This window comes from Xyrauchen texanus, chromosome 35, assembly GCF_025860055.1.
Source record: "Xyrauchen texanus isolate HMW12.3.18 chromosome 35, RBS_HiC_50CHRs, whole genome shotgun sequence".
In the NCBI taxonomy this organism is placed as follows: Eukaryota; Metazoa; Chordata; class Actinopteri; order Cypriniformes; family Catostomidae; genus Xyrauchen; species Xyrauchen texanus.
This window is the reverse complement of record NC_068310.1, coordinates 25,282,243-25,305,277: the sequence shown is the minus strand read 5'-3', so window position 1 is coordinate 25,305,277 and position 23,035 is coordinate 25,282,243. Positions and strand designations below refer to the sequence as shown.

The 23,035-nt window shown below is 38.0% G+C and overlaps 3 protein-coding genes across 6 annotated transcripts in view; 2 read left to right on the top strand and 1 right to left on the bottom strand.

Moving 5' to 3' along the window:
• The window catches only part of lmbr1l (limb development membrane protein 1-like), a 37,730-nt gene extending 35,828 nt beyond the window's left edge, over positions 1–1,902 (bottom strand). For both annotated transcript variants that reach the window (XM_052105167.1, XM_052105168.1), the window contains exon 1: positions 1,538–1,902. In XM_052105167.1, the coding sequence (XP_051961127.1) occupies positions 1,538–1,600 (63 nt within the window). In that variant the 5' untranslated portion in view covers positions 1,601–1,902. The remainder of the gene's footprint in view (positions 1–1,537) is intronic.
• Positions 1,903–3,963: 2,061 nt separating this feature from the next.
• Positions 3,964–6,850, top strand: dnajc22 (DnaJ (Hsp40) homolog, subfamily C, member 22). Of its 2 annotated transcripts, none has more exons than XM_052105172.1 (4): positions 3,964–4,110; positions 4,373–4,948; positions 5,551–5,843; positions 6,133–6,848. In XM_052105172.1, the coding sequence occupies exons 2-4, from the start codon at positions 4,396–4,398 to the stop codon at positions 6,313–6,315; spliced, it is 1,029 nt and encodes a 342-aa protein (XP_051961132.1). In that variant the 5' UTR covers positions 3,964–4,110; positions 4,373–4,395; the 3' UTR covers positions 6,316–6,848. The 2 variants fall into 2 exon arrangements, with proteins under 2 accessions (XP_051961132.1, XP_051961133.1); XM_052105173.1 differs by lacking the exon at positions 3,964–4,110 and adding an exon at positions 4,154–4,187 and having other exon boundaries at positions 6,133–6,850.
• Positions 6,851–7,727: 877 nt separating this feature from the next.
• On the top strand, positions 7,728–21,739 carry LOC127628430 (zinc finger protein Eos-like). 2 transcript variants are annotated; one of them, XM_052105165.1, is made up of 8 exons: positions 7,728–7,830; positions 9,600–9,654; positions 9,743–9,847; positions 10,234–10,539; positions 14,258–14,425; positions 15,264–15,416; positions 15,512–15,643; positions 18,259–21,739. In XM_052105165.1, exons 2-8 carry the CDS (start codon positions 9,615–9,617, stop codon positions 19,053–19,055), a joined length of 1,701 nt encoding a protein of 566 aa, XP_051961125.1. In that variant the 5' UTR covers positions 7,728–7,830; positions 9,600–9,614; the 3' UTR covers positions 19,056–21,739. The 2 variants fall into 2 exon arrangements, with proteins under 2 accessions (XP_051961125.1, XP_051961124.1); XM_052105164.1 differs by having other exon boundaries at positions 14,243–14,425.
• Positions 21,740–23,035: the final 1,296 nt, after the last annotated feature.

The following is a 23,035-nucleotide window of genomic DNA, read 5'->3' as shown; positions in this document are numbered from 1 at the left end:
TTAATTTAAAGTTGTATGCCCTAATTTAAATGGGGCCTAACCCTAGAATCACATACTCAAGGTGAATCAATTGTTCTGGGAAAAGTGACAACAGTCCAAAAGCAAGAGTAATGGCAGACATTTAAACAAAATCTCACAAACTAAAGTCTGCACAGATTTATTTAAATTATAAACCCCATTTACATTTGGAGACAGAAGTTTACATACACCTTAGCCAAATACATTTAAAGTAAGTTTTTCACAATTCCTGATATTTAATCGTAGAAAACATTCCCTGTCTTAGGTCAGTTAGGATCACTACTTTATTTTCAGAATGTGAAATGTCAGAATAATATAGTAGTAGAGAATGGTCTATTCCCATCACATTCCCAGTGGGTCAGAAGTTTACATACGTTTTGATCGTATTTGGTAGCATTATCTTTAAATAGTTTAACTTGTGTCAAACTTTTTGGGTATCCTTCCACAAACTTCTCACAATAAGTTAACAGAACTGGTGTTACCTAGTCAGGTTTATAGGCCTCGTTGCTCGCACAAACCTTTTCAGTTCTGCCCACAATTTTACTATTGGATTGAGGTCAGGGCTTTGTGATGGTCACACCAATACCTTAACTTTTTTGTCCTTAAGCTATTTTGACACAACTTTGGAGGTATGCTTGGGGTCATTGTCCATTTGGAAGACCCATTTGCAACCAAATTTTAACATCCTGGTTGATGTCTTGAGATGTTTCAATATATCCACATAATGTTCCTTCCTCATGATGACATCTATTTTGTGAAGTGCATCAGTCCCTATTGCAGTAAAGCACCCCCACAACATGCTGCTCTCACCCCCATGCTTCACAGTTGGGATGGTTTTCTTCAGCTTGCAAGCCTCACCCTTTTTCCTTCAAACATAACGATGGTCATTTTGGCCAAACAGCTTAATTTTTGTATCATCAGCCTTGGCAGATAGAAAAATCAAGAATGAAACCTAATATATATGCAAAATCAGTACTATAATTCTGAACTTCCCATAAATTTGCATTCCCTGCTTGATTTGTTGCATTACATAATATATAGTAGTAGTGTTAAATTGATTAAAGTGTTTTATTAATATGGATAGATAAATGCTGAGAGTGAGATATTTGTGAGGGTGTAAAGGTGAACACGCGTGTCTTGTTGTATAGTTCGTCAGGTCTGAAGTTCACTTTGAGTTGTACATTATGTGTTAACAGACATTTCCATGCACATGGATCCAAAAAGCTCTTCTGTTTTCAAATTTGACAAGCTCTGTCACACAATACTTCAAAACTGAGCTGTCACGCCGTATTTTCTTCCATAGTAAAGTGTGTTAATTAGAAAATACTTTTATCAAACGTTTTCAGCTAAGTTTAAGCAACTTTACTCAATAAAAAGTAGCCTCAGGGAATTTTTGCCTGTCTGTGTGGGGCACATTCGATGCAAATATAGAAAATGGTTTCTATGGTGCATAACAATATGTAAACATTCTAACGAAGGAACACAAACAAACAACATGAGCAATGGGAAGATAACTCACAATAGTTTCGCGGACTCGGTCGTGGAATAATTGCTCTCTCATCGACACGTCGTCTGTTTCCATGCTTTGAAATCATGTCTTGGAGCGTCCTCGATTATAAGTTGTAAAACATTTCTCCGAGTAGATAAGGCGTGAAAACGTGTCTCAAGTTAAAATACAAGAAGGCTATCCCCCTTAAATGCATTGGGAGTTGGTCCAACTGAAGTCGCAAAGTCAACAACCTTTTCATGCTTCACTGCAAAGTCATGTTTGGTGGATGAAATCTTCTCGCATGATAATTCACATGTTCACAAGCAATTTGTAACCACAATGAAACTTTCAAAATCAGCATGTTCACAGATGCTCAACATGAACAAACGTAATCATTTCAGTAAGTCGCTCTCAAACACTCTCTACTGGAGGGCTGGTGTGTGGGAGGAGAAAGGGGCGGGGTTCTGGACTTAGGAGTAATGGGCCTCGAAGAAGAATGTAATAATATGGTACGTTATGAAGATAGTATTAACATGGAGAAATGATAACCTAAATGCTACATGTGGTAACATCTAGATTAACTGGTTTGATTCAAGTAAAAAATATGTATCATATCAATGAATCTATCAACTATTTTTAAAGGTTAGTTCAAGTAGAATTAGCTTCTCAAAGGGATAGTTTAAAAGTTATCATAATTTACTCGACCTCATGCCATCCCAGATGTCTTTCTTTCTTCTGCAGAACACAAACAAAGATTTTTAGAAGAATATCTCAGTTCTATTTTTTTTACTGAATATTGATAGAATTACATAATTTTTTTGAAAATAAATAATTACGGAAGGTTGTTTCGATTAAAATTCAGTTTTTTAAAAAAAGGTGGTCACTTGGGCTAAAAGGCCCCTAATGGTTTTAAAGTGATATCGTGTAGATACGGGCCAATAGTTAGAGCACACTTTGTCAACTAATGCAAATAACTTTGAGACACCAACATGCTTTTTTAACTAATGCAAATAACTTTGAGACACCAACATGCTTTTTTAACTAATGCAAATAACTTTGAGACACCAACATGCTTTTTTTTTCTTAGTAAAAAATTAAGACGTTGCTTACTAAAAAATTCTGAAAAAGTCAACCATTTCCTGTTCATTTCAAACACATGGCATTTAATTACATCTCATGTATTCTATAAACAAACTAATCTCTACTATGATTGGATGAGTTAATGTGAGCCCTCTTTGAACATTTTTCATAACAAATCTATTCACCCCACATTAATGAAAACAATGTGTTTAATAGGGGCCTGCAACAGAGGGGCTTTTTATTCCAAATTACAGTTATTGAAAAATCTTTGATTTAATAACCTTAAATAAAACTGAAAATGATATGTATTTTGTCTCAAAAGAAATGTAATTCTCATTAGCTACAGAAATTTGCAACTTTTAAAAAAATTACAAAAACTTAGATCAAATTGCCTCAAAATCTACTTTTAGACACCACACACAAAGATCTCATGGAACAGTAACATTTCCATTGTATAATGACAAACAGGTGTTTAAGTCCTGTGGACGTTTCAGATGCTATTTAGTGTTTTGGGAGAAAATAATATCAAAGGAGCCTTTTACCCTGGGGAGCCTTTAGCCCCATTGTACCCTATTCTGTTTCTCACCTATACCTGACATATCGCGTCTGAAGACATGGATTTAACCACTGGAGTCGTATGGATTACTTTTATGCAGATAGAAAGTCAGACAAGTAAAATACAAGTAAATATTTTTAAATAACATGTTTCTGTCAAAAATTGGCCAGCTCGTGGTAGTTTCATTTGTAAATGAATTACTGTTTTTGAACAAATCTTTTAAGTGAACAAATAGTTGTCATTCACTGCCATTGTTTTGATGGTGACATTTATTTATGTTTTATCAGTTGAATCAATTAATGAAAGACTCACACTTGTGGCCACCTACTGGAGTAAATATGCAATCTGCAAATATGGTCACTGAACAAATCATTGAATGAAATCAGAATGAACGATGAATCAAAATCCCCACCACTTTTTGAAAAGCTTTGAATACAGAGAAACACTTTGAGAAGCGGAATGATAAAAAAAGAAAAATGAATAGTCCCAGTGCTGTTGGACAGTAAGCCAGCATTCTGGTAATGCCGCTTGTCCAATCAGATTTTAGGACTAGAACTATATATTAAATAGAGTATTTTCAAGGCCTCCAAGCTGTCGTTAATATATTAAAGGTATTTTACACGAAGACTGTGTTTTTAATGTTCAATTAAATCCATGAAAGTAGAAGAATGCATTTTGCTCTTTAGTAAAGTCTACTGTTCTGTACCTTAGATGTTTCATCAGATCAATCAAAGTTTACTGTTTTATGACTCAGATAGTGTCATCATCTTATCAAAGTCCATATTGATGCAAATACGGAAGTCCATAGGTTAAATCTTTTTCAAAAAGTGAATGATTTAAAATTAAAGTTGACTTCAAAGCGATAATGTTATGATGTGTTGCCTGTATTCTTACATTTCTAACACTTGCCTTGTTTTAGGACTCTATAACACGTTGGTGTAGAAAGGTCGATCGCTCAGTCCCACAGGTAAGAGAGCAGTGAGCTGTTGTGGTTTCATAACTGATCAGTAGTCACATGAGTGAAAGTCAGTACTGGTGATGTGAGTGAGTGAAAACATATATGATCACAAATTGATATGCTAAACATAGTTTAATCATTTAACACTGCTTGTTGTTGGATTTGTATTAAGTATACAAATATAATAATCATAAACTAGTATTCATAACCATGGTATTGGTTAATTGTTTACATAATTCTTTTGCTAAAATAATTCCTCACTATTTTGAAGGAGACTGTGCAGAGAATGACCTCATGGCTAAGAAGCTCATGATCACATATGCCTTGTGGGCCATGGGCGGACCACTTGGCCTTCATCACATTTACCTGGGGCGAGACAGCCATGCCCTCCTGTGGATGCTCACCTTGGGCGGCTTTGGCATTGGCTGGCTAAGGGAGTTCTTCCGTATTCCATCATACGTGAGTGATGCCAACAAAGGAGCAGAGGAAGTCCGAGTTAGACGTCGCCATGTGAATCCACCATCAATTGGCCTGATTCGGTTTACTGGTCAGGTTTGTGTTGGCATTTACTTTGGCACGGTTGCTTTAATAAGCCTTAGCTCTCTTAGTTTTTTCTACATCCTTGTGCTGCCACTGAGCATAGGTGCAGGTGTGCACCTGGTGTCCTCCGTTGGCCAGCAGACCTCTAACCTGCAGAAGACCCTCATTACATGTATCATCACCTCTTCCATCTTCTATGGCAGCAGTCTCTCTCCTCTGCCTATCAGTATAGCTGCAAGTGTTACCGCTGCACAACACAGCACGATCAAACCGGCTCAGCTTGCTGGATCTCCGCCAGAGCCACTGGGTGAGACACACTGTGCATAAGCACATTTTAATATCTGTCAATGTATGGTATTTTAAAAACCTTCCTTATAGTATTGAGTCATAGGCCTATCTTCTACAATGTGATTCCTCCCCCACCTCACAGACACACACAACTGTGCACGTCTTCTTGTAACATACAGCAGTGGTTCTCCACTGGTGGGTTATGACGCAAAAAAAAAAAAAAATTACAGGAGGAGGAAAAAAACCTAAATGCAAATAATAAAATACAACCAATCATATTAAGCAAACTAAATAGGCCTATCAACTTTTAAAAGGAGGAGAAAACGCTTCCCATATTGTTGTTAATATCAAAGGCTATGCGTTCAATCAAACTCTATGGTACTATGGCACAATATCATCTTTCACTTGGTAGATGCAAGCCAAAGTAGGCAGATGAAAATTGAAAAATTATAGCCAAAAATAAATTGATGCAATGGTTGTTAATGGTCATTTTGATTATATTTCACTTAATTGTGCTTTAGTATTTGCACACCCAGTGTTCTCTTGGCACATCTGTTGTTTCTGGCTATGCCACTGTCTTGATTGTGTAATTAACTGAATTTGTGTTACTGTTTTCCCAAGGGCCTCGTCTGTATCGTCTGAGTTTAGGTGTTCTGGCTTTCTCTGGTCCGCTGGGATACTGTGTTTTTCATAACACCACAGCCACATTGTACTACATATCAGACTGTATAGCAGCCCTGCTTGATTTTTTCTGGTTCCTACCCTGGCTCAGAGGACTGCTGGAGTATTTTCTGTTGTTGCCATATCGTCTACTTTGTTCTCTGACAGGAGGGAGTTTCTACGAGGACAGCTGGAGGAAGGTGCTAGAAATACTTCTTAATGAGTATAGTAAAAAAGAAATGGAGGCACTGACGGTGAGTGCTAATTATATATATTTATTTAATTTTGAACCTAACAAATGTCTTTTTTATTCTTATTATTTGTTAGAAAACAAAAGCCAATTTGTTTACTATTTTGTCATAAGATGTAAACACATTTATGTTTATTCAAGTTTGTCCTAAGTGTCCAAATATTTTCACTACATTTATAGCCTTTTCTTTCCAGTAAATATCATTTAAACAAAAAGAAAATAATAAAGAATGTGCATGATGCAACTGTTGTAATTCATATATCATTGTCATTATAAAATGTTCTTACAATCAGATACTGTCATTGCCTGAAGAGGCATCTATGGAGGAGATCACACGTAGCTATAGGGAACTGGCTAAAGTGTGGCATCCAGACCACAACCCCAAGCAACAAGCAGAGGCACAACAGATGTTTATTCAGATTCAGGAGGCATATGAGATACTTCTTCAGAGACATAAACCACAACGACGAGCATGATCATCTGAGGAAGAGCTTACCTTTTGGGGTGCTTAGATTTAATTTACACATACCTAAGATCTACAGGGTTTTTGCACAAAGTCAACCTGGTGTAAAATAAATAAATAAAATGTGAATATTTCTAAACAAAACAGTTTTTCACATTTATTCAGAGAAATCACTTTCTCCCTCAAATCTATCCATGGAGGATTATTAAGTTTTCGCTGCCATCTTGTGGCAACATTACGTATAATACAGGGTTTGTTTTATATTGTAATGCACAAAATAATAACTGTTAGTGGGAATGCATTTCTCAGAAAATTGTCAATACTAAGCAGGTTAATAAAAAGCCAAATTATATTGTTTATTGTTAGGTTTAATTTACTATGATATTCAATATTTAGCTAATACTATTTACACCAGGCTATACTAATGGCAGGCCTTCTTTTTATTTCTCAATGGCTCTAAACTGATAATGAGAGGATTTGGATAAAAATAGAATTTGAATATAATTATAGTGTAAGGGTCAATAATCTGACACTAATCTTTTGGTGTGTGTGTGTGTGTGTGTGTGTGGATCTATTATGTTATTTAAAAAATGCATTAATAAAGCAATTCACACAGAACACCTCTACTAAGTTTAATATGTTTACAATTTCTGAGTTTAAAGTGGTGAAACATACAAAGACAGCAAAATTATATACAGTAAGTAAATAAATAAGTGTCATTACAAGCTGAAATTCTTGAAGAAGAAAAAAATGTTTGCACAAATAGTACATTTTTTCTTTTCAATTATTATTATTATTTTTAAACAAGCATTTGACAAAATGTATAATGTTGTTACACTCACGTGCATTCAAGACGCAAGGAAAGTATTTTAAAACCTTTTAATAAATTTTCTTGAAGTTTACACCAATTGACATTGACAAAACCCTTAAATTTGTTTTTGTAGAAAATTATATAAATGTTTAAAAAAAAAATTAAACAAACAGGGACACAAAAATGGCATGTCTACGAACTTGACATACGCATTTTAAACTCTCATTCTCATTAAAATATTTATCATTTTTATCACATAAGAAACCCTTATTTCTCAGTGTCTCATATTATATAAAACAATTATAGCAGTATAAATACTACTAATAGGCTAATATTATCTGAACGTTATTGTGCCATTCTCAAAAGTTCAGCAAAATTCCCATAAATAGACAAGTATTAAGAATAATACTATAAAATAAGTGTTATTATAATAATAATAATAAAAACATCTAGTTTTGAATGAAATTCAAGACGTTTCTAGAGATGCAATTTGTCTATTTCTTTATAGTTACAGGTCGAATCGATGCATTCGATAATCTCTGTTGATAATGGATTTGCGAGGCACTTTTCGATTATAGGTTATTCGGGCCTGTATCCCAGCAAAGGCCCGGAAGTTGTTTGGGCTTTCAAGTAAAAGATCCCGGAGATGCTGCCTTCGCCAGAGACAACAAACGGCGCTTCTGCTGTATAACAATTTCCACCACAGTCGATCGTCAGGTAAGAAAAATACTCGACGTATAAAATCAAAACGTGTCGTTCGCGGAAAGTGACATTTAGGTCAGGTAACTGTGCTCGGATCGGGACGGTTTACATTGCCAGACGGCATCTGTCGAGGACTGGGTGCCATAGCAACGCCAGCGGGCTGTCAGGAAACATAATTCCGCTTTAGTTTGTCACGTCTAAATATCGACCGTATTTCAAGTTCGCAGCCAGCGGAGCTGATAACGTGGAGAGCAACGTTAGTTTTATCGTTTGTGAAGGAGTTTATCTATGTCTTGGCCATAATGTAATCTGTCACGTTTCGTTAGCTTGTTAGCAGTAGTGGCTAGCTAGTGTTGCTCCAGACATACAGGCAGACAGGATTGACATGATTCTGGGAGCTATAAGTCCTCCTCTGCAGCACTTCGGCTGTTTTATCGATGCTGCGTGTAAAGTCACTGAAAATACGAGGGCTTGTACACGATCATGTCATTGTGTTTGTTTTGATTGCAGACAGACAGGAGCTGTTTTAATTATTGCGTTAATTAAACTCTTAATAACTAAATTAAATGTCTGAATACCTGTTATTACAACTGATTTTATAGATATAACAGTAGTTTATAAGTGTCCATAAGAGTCCATTTAGGATTCTACATAATTTACCTTAGCTCATCTCACTTACCAATGTAATATCCAATACCTGCTCTTAAATGCCTAAATGCATATACATTATTCAAACAAATATCATAGATATTATGCCATAAGAACTGGTATAGGGCAATCATTTATAAGAGTCTGTTATTATTTGGATTTGAATTTTTTTTTCATCTTACTGCTCAATATAATATCATCATATGCCTATTATTAGGATATAGGCTCTGAGATAAGACAATAATTTATAAGAGGCCATATCTAGTCTTGATTTGAAAAACATTTGAAAGCAATTTATCTTTTGTCATTTATTTGTTTTATAATGCCACTCATATACCTGCTCTGAAATGTCTGGCCTATTTATTATTAGAACAAATATTATAGATAAAAGTCCATTTAAAATTAGAGATAAGATCATTGTTTGTAAGAGTCCATTTTTATGATTTGAAAGAATTTAAAATAAAGCAATTTCTCTTTTGTCATCTCACTGCTCAATATCACCCTTAAACTGCTCTTAATGATATCTGAATGTTTTCTAATTACGTCTTTACATGATAAATGAGCATAATCTGTATGTTCTAGTCAAATAGAGAGTTCACCATGATTTCAGGAAAACTAAGCATTTACATTTTCCTATGCTAACTAGCCTGCTGCATTAAGTAAGAACCAATCATGATAGCTCCTTAGTTTCATCATTCCTTTAAGTGTAGCAGCACAGGTTCTGATAGGTCACTGAATAAGGGGAGGATACTTTCTTGCACTCTAGTTCTCTCTAACTTTCTAGACACTCAATTTTGCTGTTGAGCAAGAAATGAGATCTTGACCAGTGTGCATATCAATTATTCAATAACTCAAACATTGCAACCACACAGGGAAGAATTACAAACTGCAAGTGAACCAGCAAGTGTTTTTATCACTTGAAATCAAATTAAGATTCTTTGAGTGAATTTTTTGTCCTCTTTTACCTTTTTACTTATTGTGCTTTTATAAATGTATCAATGCACTGAAGTCCTCTTAAGATACTTTTATTTCCTATTTGTTAGTCATGTTAAAATTGTAAATTATCATATCAGTGAGGTTTTTATGCTTTACAAGAAATACTGTAGCCATTTTTTCTTTCATATTTCTTGGTGTAGGCAGCTGGTGTGATAATGAATGCTGACGAATGCAATGGCCGTTCTTACATGTCAGGTAAAGTGCCTTTTGATGTTTTCATAACATGTTCTTCTAATAGACTAAACACATATGTAGCTTAATGCATGTTCACTTACGTTTCCAGGCAGTGGAGATTCTTCAACGGAACGGGAGTTTTTTGCAGGGCTGAGAAGACCTACTGTGAGCACACCAAACAGTCAACAGTCCTCTCCAAGCCGCTCACTTAGTGGTTAATATTTTTTACAATACTTTTATATCCTACTTGTCTTGAATAATTGCTGCATCTGCTATTTATAGTCTAGTTTATTTGTAATGCCACAAATCTATCGTATATTCCTGTATTCAGTGTTCCCATGTTCATGGATAACCGAAATATCACCAAATTTTAAAATTGTGATTTCCAGGCCTGGAAAACTCATGAAAATGAATACAATTATGGAAAGTCATGGACATTTCTATTGGGAATGTACAATTTTCTAGTTATGCTCAGCTTTAAAATATTTAATTGGCCAGTGATTGGAAAAGTCATAGAAATTCACCTGTTGAAAAGTGTAATTTCCACATCGATACCCGAACTAAGACACTGATACTTTCATAATTTCTCTCCCTGCCCAGCTAACTCCATCAAGGTGGAGCTCTCTAGTGACGAGGAAGCAGGTGGTGCTCTGCTGGCAGAAAGAAGAGCCGGGGAGAAGGATGAAGTATGGAAGGATGAAAAGGGGGACATGGCAGAAGATGGGGGAGTGGAGATGGTCGGAAGCACACGAGGGCAGACTGGGAACGGCTGTGGGGACATGGCCAGTCCTGAGCCCACATCCCCTGGTCCCATTCGGCTGCCCAATGGGAAGCTTAAATGTGATATATGTGGGATGATCTGTATTGGACCTAACGTTCTGATGGTGCACAAACGCAGCCATACAGGTAAGATATTCTTTATAAGGTACTTTCACACAGCCTTTTTTTATATAGCAAAAAATATTGAAATATCCGTTTGCACCGTTAACCCATTTACCCCCACTGCCAAGGGATCAGTGATTATTTTTGCTTTTTTAATTTTGAAATTAAAAATTATATAAATTTATTGAAACCTGAAAACTTAAACCAAAGATATATCTAAATTAAAATTACACTTAAACAAATTGCAAAAGCGATTAAAATAACAAAGTGGTCAAAACATTTATGTAACCACCTACCCAAATCCAAACACTTATTGTGTCCAACCTTCTCCAGCGGCCCCATTTTACGTCATGCAAGTATCCTATAACAGGTGGAAAATGACTAATACAAAATTACAAATTTAGAGCTAAAGACAGTTATAAATTAATTGACATAAACCATTTTAGATAGTTCAACAAAACCCACATAATTTAAACTTTTATAAAACAGCTACAACAATTTGTATTAATATCTGCTTAAATAGATAGAAAACACCAGTTTTCCTATTAGGTGTAAGTCTAATAAATTCCTTTGTGTTCCCCAAATAAAGTTGCCTAATAATTTCCAATGTGTTTTTATCGAATTTGTGTTTGTATTGCATTTCATTAATGTTTTCGGATTATTTTATGATTTAATCACTTTCATCTTTGTTTCTTAAAAACAAAGATGTACACACACACACACACACACACACACACACATACATTGTGTTCGTTAAGTATACAGAAGTATACTTCATTTTTTTCACAGTTTATGTTGCAACCTTATGCTAAAATGCTTTAAATTCTAATTTGTTTTTCACACCCATAATGACAAAGCAAAAACCAGATTTTTGGTAGCTTTGCAAATTTATTAAAAATAAAAAAATGAAATATTACGTTGACATAAGTATTCAGATCCTTAATTCAGTACTTGGTTGAGCACCTTTGGCAGCGATTACAGCCTCAAATCTTTTTGGTTACATCCACTGGACCGGGTCTGGAGCTCCCTTTTTAGTGATATCAGTCAGCGGCACAAACCTTCGATGATAACCAGCCCCAGGAACTGTCTCATTTCCTTTTTGGTCTTGAGTCTTGGGCATGTCGCAATTGCTGCGGTTTTATCAATTTGGGGCCGCACTTGCCCATGACCCAAGTGGAACCCCAGATACCGTATGTCCACCCACCCAGTTGAGCACTTCTTCGGGTTTGCTGTAAGCCCCGCTAGCCACAGCGACATCAGAACTGCCCCCAGATGCTGCTGCCAATCATTACTGTAAATAATGATATCATCCAAATAAGCAGCAGCATACGCAGCATGTGGTCAGAGGACTCTGTCCATTAGATGCTGAAACATAGCCAGGGACCCAAACAAACCGAACAGAAGGGTCACAAATTGGTGTTACCCAAACGGTGTGGAGAAGGCAGTTTTCTTACTGGACATTGGCATTCAGGGTATCTTCCAATACCCCTTTGTTAAATCCAGTGTCGAATAAAAGCGAGCCGTGCCCAACCGATCGAGCAGTTTGTCAATATGAGGCATTGGATATGCGTAAAATGTCGTCATCGCGTTGACTTTCCTATAATCCACACTGAACCGGACCGAGACATCGCTCTTCGGTACCAGAACTACTGGGCTGGCACAATCGCTGTGGGATTATTCTATTATCCCCATATCGAGCATGATCTTTAATTCTTCCCGTACTTCATGTTTTTTGTGTTCGGGTAACCGATAGGGCCAACTATGTACCACTACCCCGGGGGTTGTCTTGATGTGGTGTTTTATGAGATTAGTGTGGCCGGGGAGAGGTGAGAAAACATCAGAGAAATTATTTTGCAATCTGGCAACCTCCATACATTGTGATGGCAAGAGATGGTCTCCAAAAGTGATCGGGGTGATCTGGTGCTTTTAGACTCACCTTCGGACCAAGCTCCTCCCTCTCCATAACTACCGTCGCCAAGGATATGGTAACCGCCTTTCTCCATGGTTTTAGTAGTTGAGGTGGTAAATCTGACCTGCCCTGCCCCGCCCCATCCCTAAGCACTACCTCATAATCGACTTCCCCAACTCGCTGTGTGACCTCAAAGGGCCCTTGCCACATCGCGAGTAATTTCGAGCTCGATGTGGGAACCAATACAAGTACTTTATCACCCGTGCAAAATTCCATAGCCGAGCACCCCTGTTATACAGTCGGGAAGGACATTCTTGCGCCTGTAGCAAATTATCCTGTGAAAGTCGCCCCAGCATGTGGAGATTTGCTCTCAGGTCAAGAACATATTGAATTTCCTTTTTGCTCTGTGAAGGTCCCTCCTCCCAATTTTCCTTCATGACATCAAACACGCCACGGGGCTTACCCCCATATAACAATTAAAACCCTGTGGAGGCTTGCGGGATCTCTCGTCCTGCAAATAATGGGGGTTCAAACCACTTATCCCAATTCCGAGCATCTTCGTGCACAAACTTAAGAATAATTTTTTAAATCTTAAAACGTATTAAACAGCTCGACCAAGCCATCCGTTTGTGGATGGTACATGATTGTCCGAATCGATTTAATACCCAATAATTCATACAGCTTGTGTAGTGTATGTGACATGAAAGTAGTGCCCTGATCAATGAGGATTTCTTTTGGAATCCCCACATGGGAGATTATTCTGAAGAGTGCCTCCACAACACTACATGCTGAGATGTTGCACAGAGGCACTGCTTCTGGATATCGCATTGCGTAATCATTCAGGACTAACACAAAGCGACGCCTGCATGCTGTCCATTCTAATGCCCCGACGAGGTCCATGCCAATTCGTTCGAAAAGAACCTCGCGCAATGGAAGGGGGTGCAATGGCATTTTTGGAGCGGCCGGCAGATTCAGTAGCTGACATTCTCAGCATGCCACACACCACCGGAGAACATCTCTGTGAATGGCCGGCCAATAGAAATGGGGCGTGAGATGGCTTAGTGTTTTCCCCTGTCCCAAGTGACCTGCCAATAACATTTGGAATAACATTTTATATATATATATATATATATATATATATATATATATACACACACACACACACACACACACACACACACACACTTTGGTCTGTTTTATATGACTGAATCATAAAACAAAGAGTGAGGACTCTTTATACGTGCGTTCTCCACGTGACATGAATCAGACACACACATCGATGTCTTTTCTTTCGTCTATTCTTCAAAATTCAATCAAGTGTATTTCTTTAAATTCACATCTTTGTGTCTAACAGCATTTCTTGTCATGTGTCACTCCAAGACATCTTATAGGTCACATGCCACAGTGGCAGATATTGTCAATCAATGTCTGTCAATGAGTGTCACAATCGGCATCAGAATGTTTTTCAGATATCGTCAATATCTAATTACAAATCGCCCAGCCCTGGTCCCCCCACATTTTGCCATCCAAACACCCTCCTTGGGGTTGATTCAGCACCCCCTTTGTGCGGCAGATATCACTGATTTTAAATGGCAGTTTGGTGGTGAGGTGTGAATGGTGATGATACGGATAGAAGACGGAAAGCCGTTGCATACGTGAATAGCAGATTTAGCAAAAAAGATAATACTGTAATTTTACTGCAGTCAAACGGGAAAGTGAATGTGAAAGTGGCTAATGTCTCTTGACAAGAATATAATTTTGAAAATAACTGCTTGAAGATATGTGATGCTATTTTTTGGGCTGGTGGGAAACTGGTAGTCTTGGTCTCGGTAGGTGAGCGGCCATTCCAATGTAACCAGTGTGGGGCCTCCTTCACTCAGAAGGGCAACTTGCTGCGTCACATCAAGCTCCACTCTGGTGAGAAGCCCTTCAAATGTCCCTTTTGTAACTACGCCTGTCGTCGCCGAGACGCCTTGACAGGACACCTCCGCACCCACTCTGGTGAGCCTTCATTGGTCAAAACCATTTGTGAGAAGGAAGGAGAGATAGAACATTGTGGCTGGAAATAAATGGATGGAATAGTGTGTGGGATGGAAAAAAAGCCTTTTGATGTAGCAAAGAATGAGAACAGATTAATGTAGGCAAGGCCATTTGAACCTATTTCTGTTCCGCTCTGCCTAGAGCTTTGGTTAACTTCCTTTTAAACTCATTGCACTTCCAGAGATTGCACAACTTAACTAATAAGTGTAAATAAGATCTCATCGATCAGCTATGCAGTGAAGTTTAAGATATCGCATAGATGATCAGGCAACAAAATGATAACTCTGCAGCAGTCTAGTATGACATTTAGAATATTATGAAAACAGGATATCCTGCTTGTGTTTTTGAATGATTTTGAAAAGCATTCACCTTTAGCACCTAAATCTGGCTGGTTAAAGTTCTATTAACATGAATGCAGACATTTAGAGAAATGGCTTTTTAGAGTAATGTATTTCTCTGAAATGACGCACATCTCACAATGAGCTGATGCGGTCTGCAGTTTTTCTTTGTAAATGTCCTAGATTAGCAGCATCTCATTTCGTTTTTGGGGAAATTGTGACTAGGGAAATTCTGCGGTCTAACTACAAATTCTGTACCAGTTTGTAATTACTATATTCTTATGTAATTGTACTTGGAAGCATCTTTTTGCAGCTCTTTTGACACAATTTTATTAGGTAACACCTCACATTAGGTAAAGAATCAATATTGTTTTAGTAATGTTCATGTTTACATATCACCAGCACAAAGAGTGTGAAATGCCTTTGCCTTGGCTTAAAATTCTTCCTCCTTCGTATTTCAGTGTCCTCCCCTACAGTTGGGAAGCCCTACAAGTGCAGTTACTGTGGCCGCAGTTACAAGCAGCAGAGCACCCTGGAGGAGCACAGAGAGCGCTGCCACAGCTACCTACAGAGTCGGGACAGCCAGCCTGCTCACAACACCCAATCTGCACGCGGTAATACGACACGCACACACCATTTATTCAATTACAATGGTGCTACAAGTGCATTGGTTCATTCTCACACTGTTCGTCCATAATTTTATGTTCAGGTGAAGAGGTTCAGAACATGGAGATGATGTCTGAACCCTTTATCCAGTCCTCCTCAGAGAAGATGACCTTCATTGATCGACTGGCCAATAGCATCACCAAGCGGAAAAGATCAACACCCCAGAAGTTCTTGGGTAGGCCCACTGCTTTGAGTGACAGTATGAAATTAATATAGATGTGTCTATTTTAAGTGATATACTTTAAGTCAAAGTCCCTTTAAAAGTATAGTTCATCCAAAAAGCTAAATTCAAACAGGCTGGGAACAACGTCAGTCAGTCCACTCAACGGCCATCATTGGAACGCTCCTGGCCAGCTATTTTCTATGGATACAAGCAGCATAAAAGTACAACTCATATCAAATTGAATAGGGAAAGACCAAAATCTCCATATGGTTGGTCAAGATTATGATAAAAGAACACATTTAGAATCAGCAGTGGAATTTGAAAGCAACGGTATCATAAATTGTGTTACTTTAGCTCGGATCATGCTAAAAAAAACACTACTTTTCAGGCTAGTCCAGCTAATGCACGTGTGTTCTCGAGTTGACCAACAGGCGATGTCTGTATCTAAAAGGTGATTGGCTCTTTATCTATAAAGAGGGACTTCTTTTTTTCTACATCCTCGATATTGGCTTTTCCAGTTTCTCTCATTCATTTTAATACCAGTGCTGTATCTTGCTCTAAATATTCTCTGATACTGGTGAGTGAATGATTTGTGGATGAACGTTTTTTTGGTTCAACTATCCCTTTAGCATGTCTGTTCACTTACTAGCCATCTTGGTTACTCCATAGCTTAGCTGTTTTCTTGGTTGCCAATTGGCTGACAAGTGTAGCTCCTGTCTGTTTGAATGAAGAAAGAATGAAATCTCCAAAAACTGTTTGTTAAGATTCTGTATCAACATACAGGTGAAACTCGAAAAATTAGAATATCGTGCAAAAGTTCATTAATTTCAGTAATTCAGCTTAAAAGGTGAAACTAATATATTATATAGACTCATTACAAGCAAAGTAAGATATTTCAAGCCTTTATTTGATATAATTTTTATGATTATGGCTTACAGCTTATGAAAACCCCAAATTCAGAATCTCAGAAAATTAGAATATTGTGAAAAGGTTCAGTATTGTAGGCTCAAAGTGTCACACTCTAATCAGCTAATTAATCCAAAACACCTGCAAATGGTTCCTGAGCCTTTAAATGGTCTCTCAGTCTGGTTCAGTTGAATTCACAATCATGGAGAAGACTGCTGACCTGACAGTTGTGCAGAAAACCATCATTGACACCCTCCACAAGGAGGGAAAGCCTCAAAAGGTAATTGCAAAAGAAGTTGGATGTTCTCAAAGTGCTGTATCAAAGCACATTAATAGAAAGTTAAGTGGAAGGGAAAAGCGTGGAAGAAAAAGGTGCACAAGCAGCAGGGATGACCGTAGCCTGGAGAGGATTGTCAGGAAAAGGCCATTCAAATGTGTGGGGGAGCTTCATAAGGAGTGGACTGAGGCTGGAGTTACTGCATCAAGAGCCACCACACACAGACGGGTCCTGGACATGGGCTTCAAATGTCAAACGTTTTACCTGGGCTAAAGAAAAAAAGAACTGGTCTGTTGCTCAGTGGTCCAAAGTCCTCTTTTCTGATGAGAGCAAATTTTGCATCTCATTTGGAAACCAAGGTCCCAGAGTCTGGAGGAAGAATGGAGAGGCACACAATCCAAGATGCTTGAAGTCCAGTGTGAAGTTTCCACAGTCTGTGTTGGTTTGGGGAGCCATGTCATCGGCTGGTGTTGGTCCACTGTGCTTTATTAAGTCCAGAGTCAACGCAGCCGTCTACCGGGACATTTTAGAGCACTTCATGCTTCCTTCAGCAGACAAGCTTTATGGAGATGCTGACTTCATTTTCCAGCAGGACTTGGCACCTGCCCACACTGCCAAAAGTACCAAAACTTGGTTCAATGACCATGGTATTACTGTGCTTGATTGGCCAGCAAACTCACCTGACCTGAACCCCATAGAGAATCTATGGGGCATTGCCAAGAGAAAGATGAGAGACATGAGACCAAACAATGCAGAAGAGCTGAAGGCCGCTATTGAAGCATCTTGGTCTTCCATAACACCTCAGCAGTGCCACAGGCTGATAGCATCCATGCCACGCCGCATTGAGGCAGTAATTAATGCAAAAGGGGCCCAAACCAAGTACTGAGTACATATGCATGATTATACTTTTCAGAGGGCCGACATTTCTGTATTTAAAATCCTTTTTTTATTGATTTCATGTAATATTCAAATTTTCTGAGATTCTGAATTTGGGGTTTTCATAAGCTGTAAGCCATAATCATAAAAATTATATCAAATAAAGGCTTGAAATATCTTACTTTGCTTGTAATGAGTCTATATAATATATTAGTTTCACCTTTTAAGTTGAATTACTGAAATTAATGAACTTTTGCACGATATTTTAATTTTTCGAGTTTCACCTGTATTTGATCAAATCTGACAACAATAGTATCTTTAGTTTCGATTCTCTAGCTCAAATGACCCTAAAACTGTATTTTTCACCCTGGTTCAGCTAATTCACATTCTAAAGTAAATAAACAGCCAATGCCTTTATCAAAAATGCGGTTGGCTCTTTTAACTGAAAGGCCAGACTTCCACTCCTACAGTCGATATATTGAGTTACATTTTCTCCCAATCATTTTTCTACGAGTGGTCTGTCTCCTCCTCCCTATACTGATAATACTGATGCTCCCTGACTTTCTAGGTGAAAAGCACATGCGGCTGAATATATCCGAAGCACCTTATGAATTCGATCCCAATCCTGATAAAGAAGGGGACGTGTTGGTCTCACACACCGAGGCTGATCCATCTTCTTTAGGGCGTTTCCTCCGGGGGCCAAGAGGAGGCAGCAATGATGTGGATCCTTCCCGCTCCCTGCAGATGCTTCCCCACTCTGCCTGCCTACCAGATTTTACCCCAGTATTCAGCTCTGTCTACCCCCATATAACTCCTCTAGGGCAGCGGCTAAACTGTGCAGAGGGCATCTCAATAGGCCTGGCTGGGAGGGAGGCTGGAGAGGGTCATGACGACGCGCCCTCCAGTCGCAGTCGCGCTGCCTCGCCGAGCAATGGTTACCAAGATTCTACAGACACTGAGAGCATGGTGGAGGAGCAGTGCATCATTGCCTCAGTGCCACCTGGAAACTTAAACCACAACAGCAGGCGTGAGCGGCACAGTCCTAGACATGCCAAAGAAATGGACATTGAGAGGGACAGGGAAAAAGGAGTCCATGGGGGTTTACCAGGGCTGCCCACCAAGGCTGGCCCGCGCTCACCGCCAGCCAGGGAAGCCAGGCAGGTGGTGGACGGGGAAGGGCGGCCAGTGCGCTCCTTCCGCTGCGAGCACTGTCGCATTTTCTTCCTGGACCATGTCATGTTCACTATCCACATGGGCTGCCATGGCTTCCGCCAACCCTTCGAGTGCAACATCTGCGGCCATCGCAGTCAGGACCGCTATGAGTTCTCCTCGCACATTATCCGCGGGGAGCATCAGGTGGGCTGAGGAGGGTTTGTGGTTGCTGCAATTTGAGATTTTGGGAGAGTTGTACAGAGAGTTGTATGCTGCTTTGAGATGGTGTCATGGCATCTTGTTTGGTCTGTATCAGATTGGGGGCATGGCATTTTAGCACTTGCTTTTAGTTAGGGGACATCAGCTTTTATTGTTGAAGAGCAATCGCATGGGTACAACTGTAAAAAACTATGCGATCACATCCTGTGTTTAGAGGATGTCAAGAGAATCGGAGTGGGGGACTTATCCTCTGATTGCACTCCCACATCAAGTCATTCATTGCAAGATGCAGCTGTTTTGCTTTAGAAGTGCCTTCCTTCCATGGGGTTTATTTTTTTATCAGTTAGTTCGGAAGATACATTTTATGCTCTTTATGCTGGTATGAGATTAGATTTCTAGTACTCTAATCTGATCAGTAGCGTTTACATAGAGTCTGCCTCTTCAAGAAAGAAAGACATTAAGTGAATTACTTAGAAGTCCAAAGTCTTGTAGACTGTTTTAACTAGAATGGTTTCTGAGCCTGTTAAACAAGAGAAATCTATGCCTAGGAGTATTCACACAACCTTTGTGCTCTTTTAGGATACCTCGGTGGGACTGTTGAAATTAGGCGACTCAGGGAGGACACTGCTGACAGAGAGAGGGAATCGAGAGCAAGCAACATGAATTGCTAAATTCTTTTAAGGCTGGAGGCAAGGGAGCATTGGTATGTTAGCCATACAAGGAGCACAGACACATATTGCCTTAATAGTTGCTTTATATGAACCCTGTATGAGCTAGTTTGAATTGCACATGGTTTTAAATGCTGGAAGATTCAGTAGGCACAATGCAGACATTTGCATATTGCCTGAATTTGGGAAACTTTCAAATGGAGACGACATGGCACTCTTAGGTCAATTAAGATTGGGGATCAGACTAAGGCTTTTATCATTTTAGTTCTTTCTAAAAATTATGTTAATGTTTTATTTAAGTAACAAAATGAACTTGAAGCAGTTTGCCTTAGTTTTTGAGCCTACAACCTATGTCCTAATAAAAGTCAAACCAGTTGGTTTCCTTGTGCCTCAGATTTTGATTGTTTCAAGATTTACCTAGACAGACCTCACTTTATAAGGAGTTGCATTAAAAGATTTTGCATATCTAATCTATTGAGGTATTTTTTAATATTTGTTTGTAGTATGAAGTCCCCCCCATCCCCCATCCATCCTCTCCCATTGAAGCCAGGCCATCATTCTATACATAAGTCAAAGTTAGTTAATTCTAATTAAGGATACAGTAGGCCACATTATATTTACATCTTTTCTTTTTTATGTTTAACACAGTAAAAGCAGAGGGTGATAAGGAGCCTTAATTACTCTGGTGCAGACCAAACACAGACCCATGTTGCATTCTGTGACTTTGATGTGTGAGGCAGATGGTTTGTTACCTTAAAGGAGGATTGCACTTTTTCTAATTCTACTTAAATGTGAGTGTTTTGCTTGGGGTTTTGGGAGGGTTTCGGACAGGTGCTGAGATACAGGTGGGAGGGGAATTTTATAACAAGGCTTTAGGGGAGCAGACTGTAATGACTAGTAACTGAGCTTTGAAACATATTCTTTTGTTTTCTCAGATTGCTCAATTGCACTGATTTCTGATTAAATAAATTCTATTTAAAGAAAAAAACTAGAAACAATTTGATACATGAACACATTGGTTATAAAGACCAGATGAGCAGTGTGGTGTTTTTAAAAATCCTATAAAGGCTATTTTCCTAATAAAAGGGGTCTCAGTCATTGAAGGATTCAGAACTGAAAGATTTCTCCTTGTGTTGTAAAATTTGGTGCTTGGATGTTTGTGTGACTTCTGCCCTTGATATTGGACTTGTATCCTGTACGCTTGTCCTGTGTGATCATGTCCCATTTGAATTCATGCATAAGGTATGCTCAATCCCCACTTGAATATGAACTGCTGCTTGATTTGAAGGAAGGGACTGATTTTTTTGTATGTACAGTCCTGCCAAGATATTGTGGCCTGTTTTATCGGTGGATCTCACTTGCACAAACTGAGACAATTCTGATACAACTAAAGCACCAATGAATGCATTTTTAAGAATCTCAGAGATTTGTTTTGTTTGCTTGCTTGTACATTTCTCACCGTTTATGTAATATGGACTGTGGTTAAGGGTACTTGGATGATGAAGGTGGTCAGCCGTTTCCAGAACTTGCTTGCGTGTAATTAATTAACTTACCTGGTTCTACTTCTATCGGCTGCTTGTGAAATACTAGCTGCAATTTTCCCTGTTTCCTTTAAACCAAACCCAGCTCCTTTTTCTGCACAATTTAATAATTCTTATCCCAAGGTGTGATGAATTAAAACTTTTTAAAAGAACTGTGAAGCAACCTTAACAAGCAGCAACTGAGAAAGAGAGACCTGGCATTTTGGGGGAGGCAGGGAACAAACTCTGTCATACTTGGGCTTTATCCCTGGGTTCAACGTTTTTTATATATTTTGTGAGAAAAAAAATGTATATGACAAAGAAAAACTCTTTACCTCAAATTTGTTAAAATATAAAAACTGCCTCATGTTCTATAAAAATGTGTGTTGGTTTCAAGAGGTATTGTTTATTTGATCTTGTCTTTAAGGAGTGTAATCCAACTTTAAGTTGAAGTAATTTTTCATGTCCAATAAAGTAATATTTGTTGTAACCTCGGTCCACTTAAAAAGCAAAACTTTTTCTCTAGTTTCCCTATTTCATGTCCAGTCTTGATGCTATTTCTGGCCTTTAATGTCTGGAAGGATGATGATAATTATTATTATAATATTTTTGATTCAGATTTTTGTAAGTTTACAAATTACTTTTTCCCAACATCAAGACTTTAGGGTGAAATGTATAGATCTATAAGGAAAAGGATATTTTTAGTGCTTTGACTGGTTAGAATTTCTTTCAAGTTTTTCAACATAATCACCTTCTAGAGTTCACTTGCATAGTTCATAAGGAATACTAACAATTCAATACAAGTTAAACTAAATCAACAGTATTTGTGGTATAATATTGATTACCAAAAACAAAGCAATTTTTCTTGCCCCTCCTTTTCTTAAAAAACAAAACAAAAAAAAACACTTACAATAGAAGTGAATGGGGGCCAATTTTTGAATGAAAGTTTAGCCACAAGGCAAACAATATCGGTGTTAATATGATTTTAGTGCAACAAAATCACTTACTAACCTTTCCGGTGTAAGGTTATGACCAATTTTACATCAAACCATAAAACGTCAACAAATTTACTGCTCTGATAATACATGTTTTAACAGTAGAATTAATGCAAGTGCTTTAAATAAATTGTAAGCTTTGTACTTCCAAAAATAGGCCCCATTCACTTCCATTGAAAATGCCTCACTGTAACCTTGATTTTGCTTAAGATGGAGCCAGTCAATATACATTTTTGTGGTAATCAACACAATACAAATGCTGTTGGTTGAACTTCACTTGTATTGAACCCAGAATATTCCTTTAATAGGTAATCTTGATAGGCACAAAAATTCAATGTAATCTCTAAATTAACGAGGTTGTAGTATTTTACACTGCAAGATGTCACTCCTTGACTTTTCATGTCAACTACCTCTGCACTCTTTTAAGGTCTATTGTACTTCAGCCTATTGGTTTAATAGTTTTGCATTAGTATAACAGTAATCTAATAATTTACTTACAGTAAAACTACCACAAAAAAAGAAAATTACCTTTTTGACAGTATTCCAATAAGTTCTTAATGTTGGTTACAATATTGTCCTATACAAAGTGCAGTTCATTTAAGACTTAATTTATGTCTTGTAAATGTATAATGTCATTGCCGTTGAGTAAGGGAAATATTCATGTGCACTTTTAAAAATGAAAGCTAAGGGCTAGTTAAGATTACTTTATCAAACTACTTTGTCTACTCATACTGTGGAACTAATCCTAATAAAATTAAACAAAATATATATATTTGATCTATAACAAACTA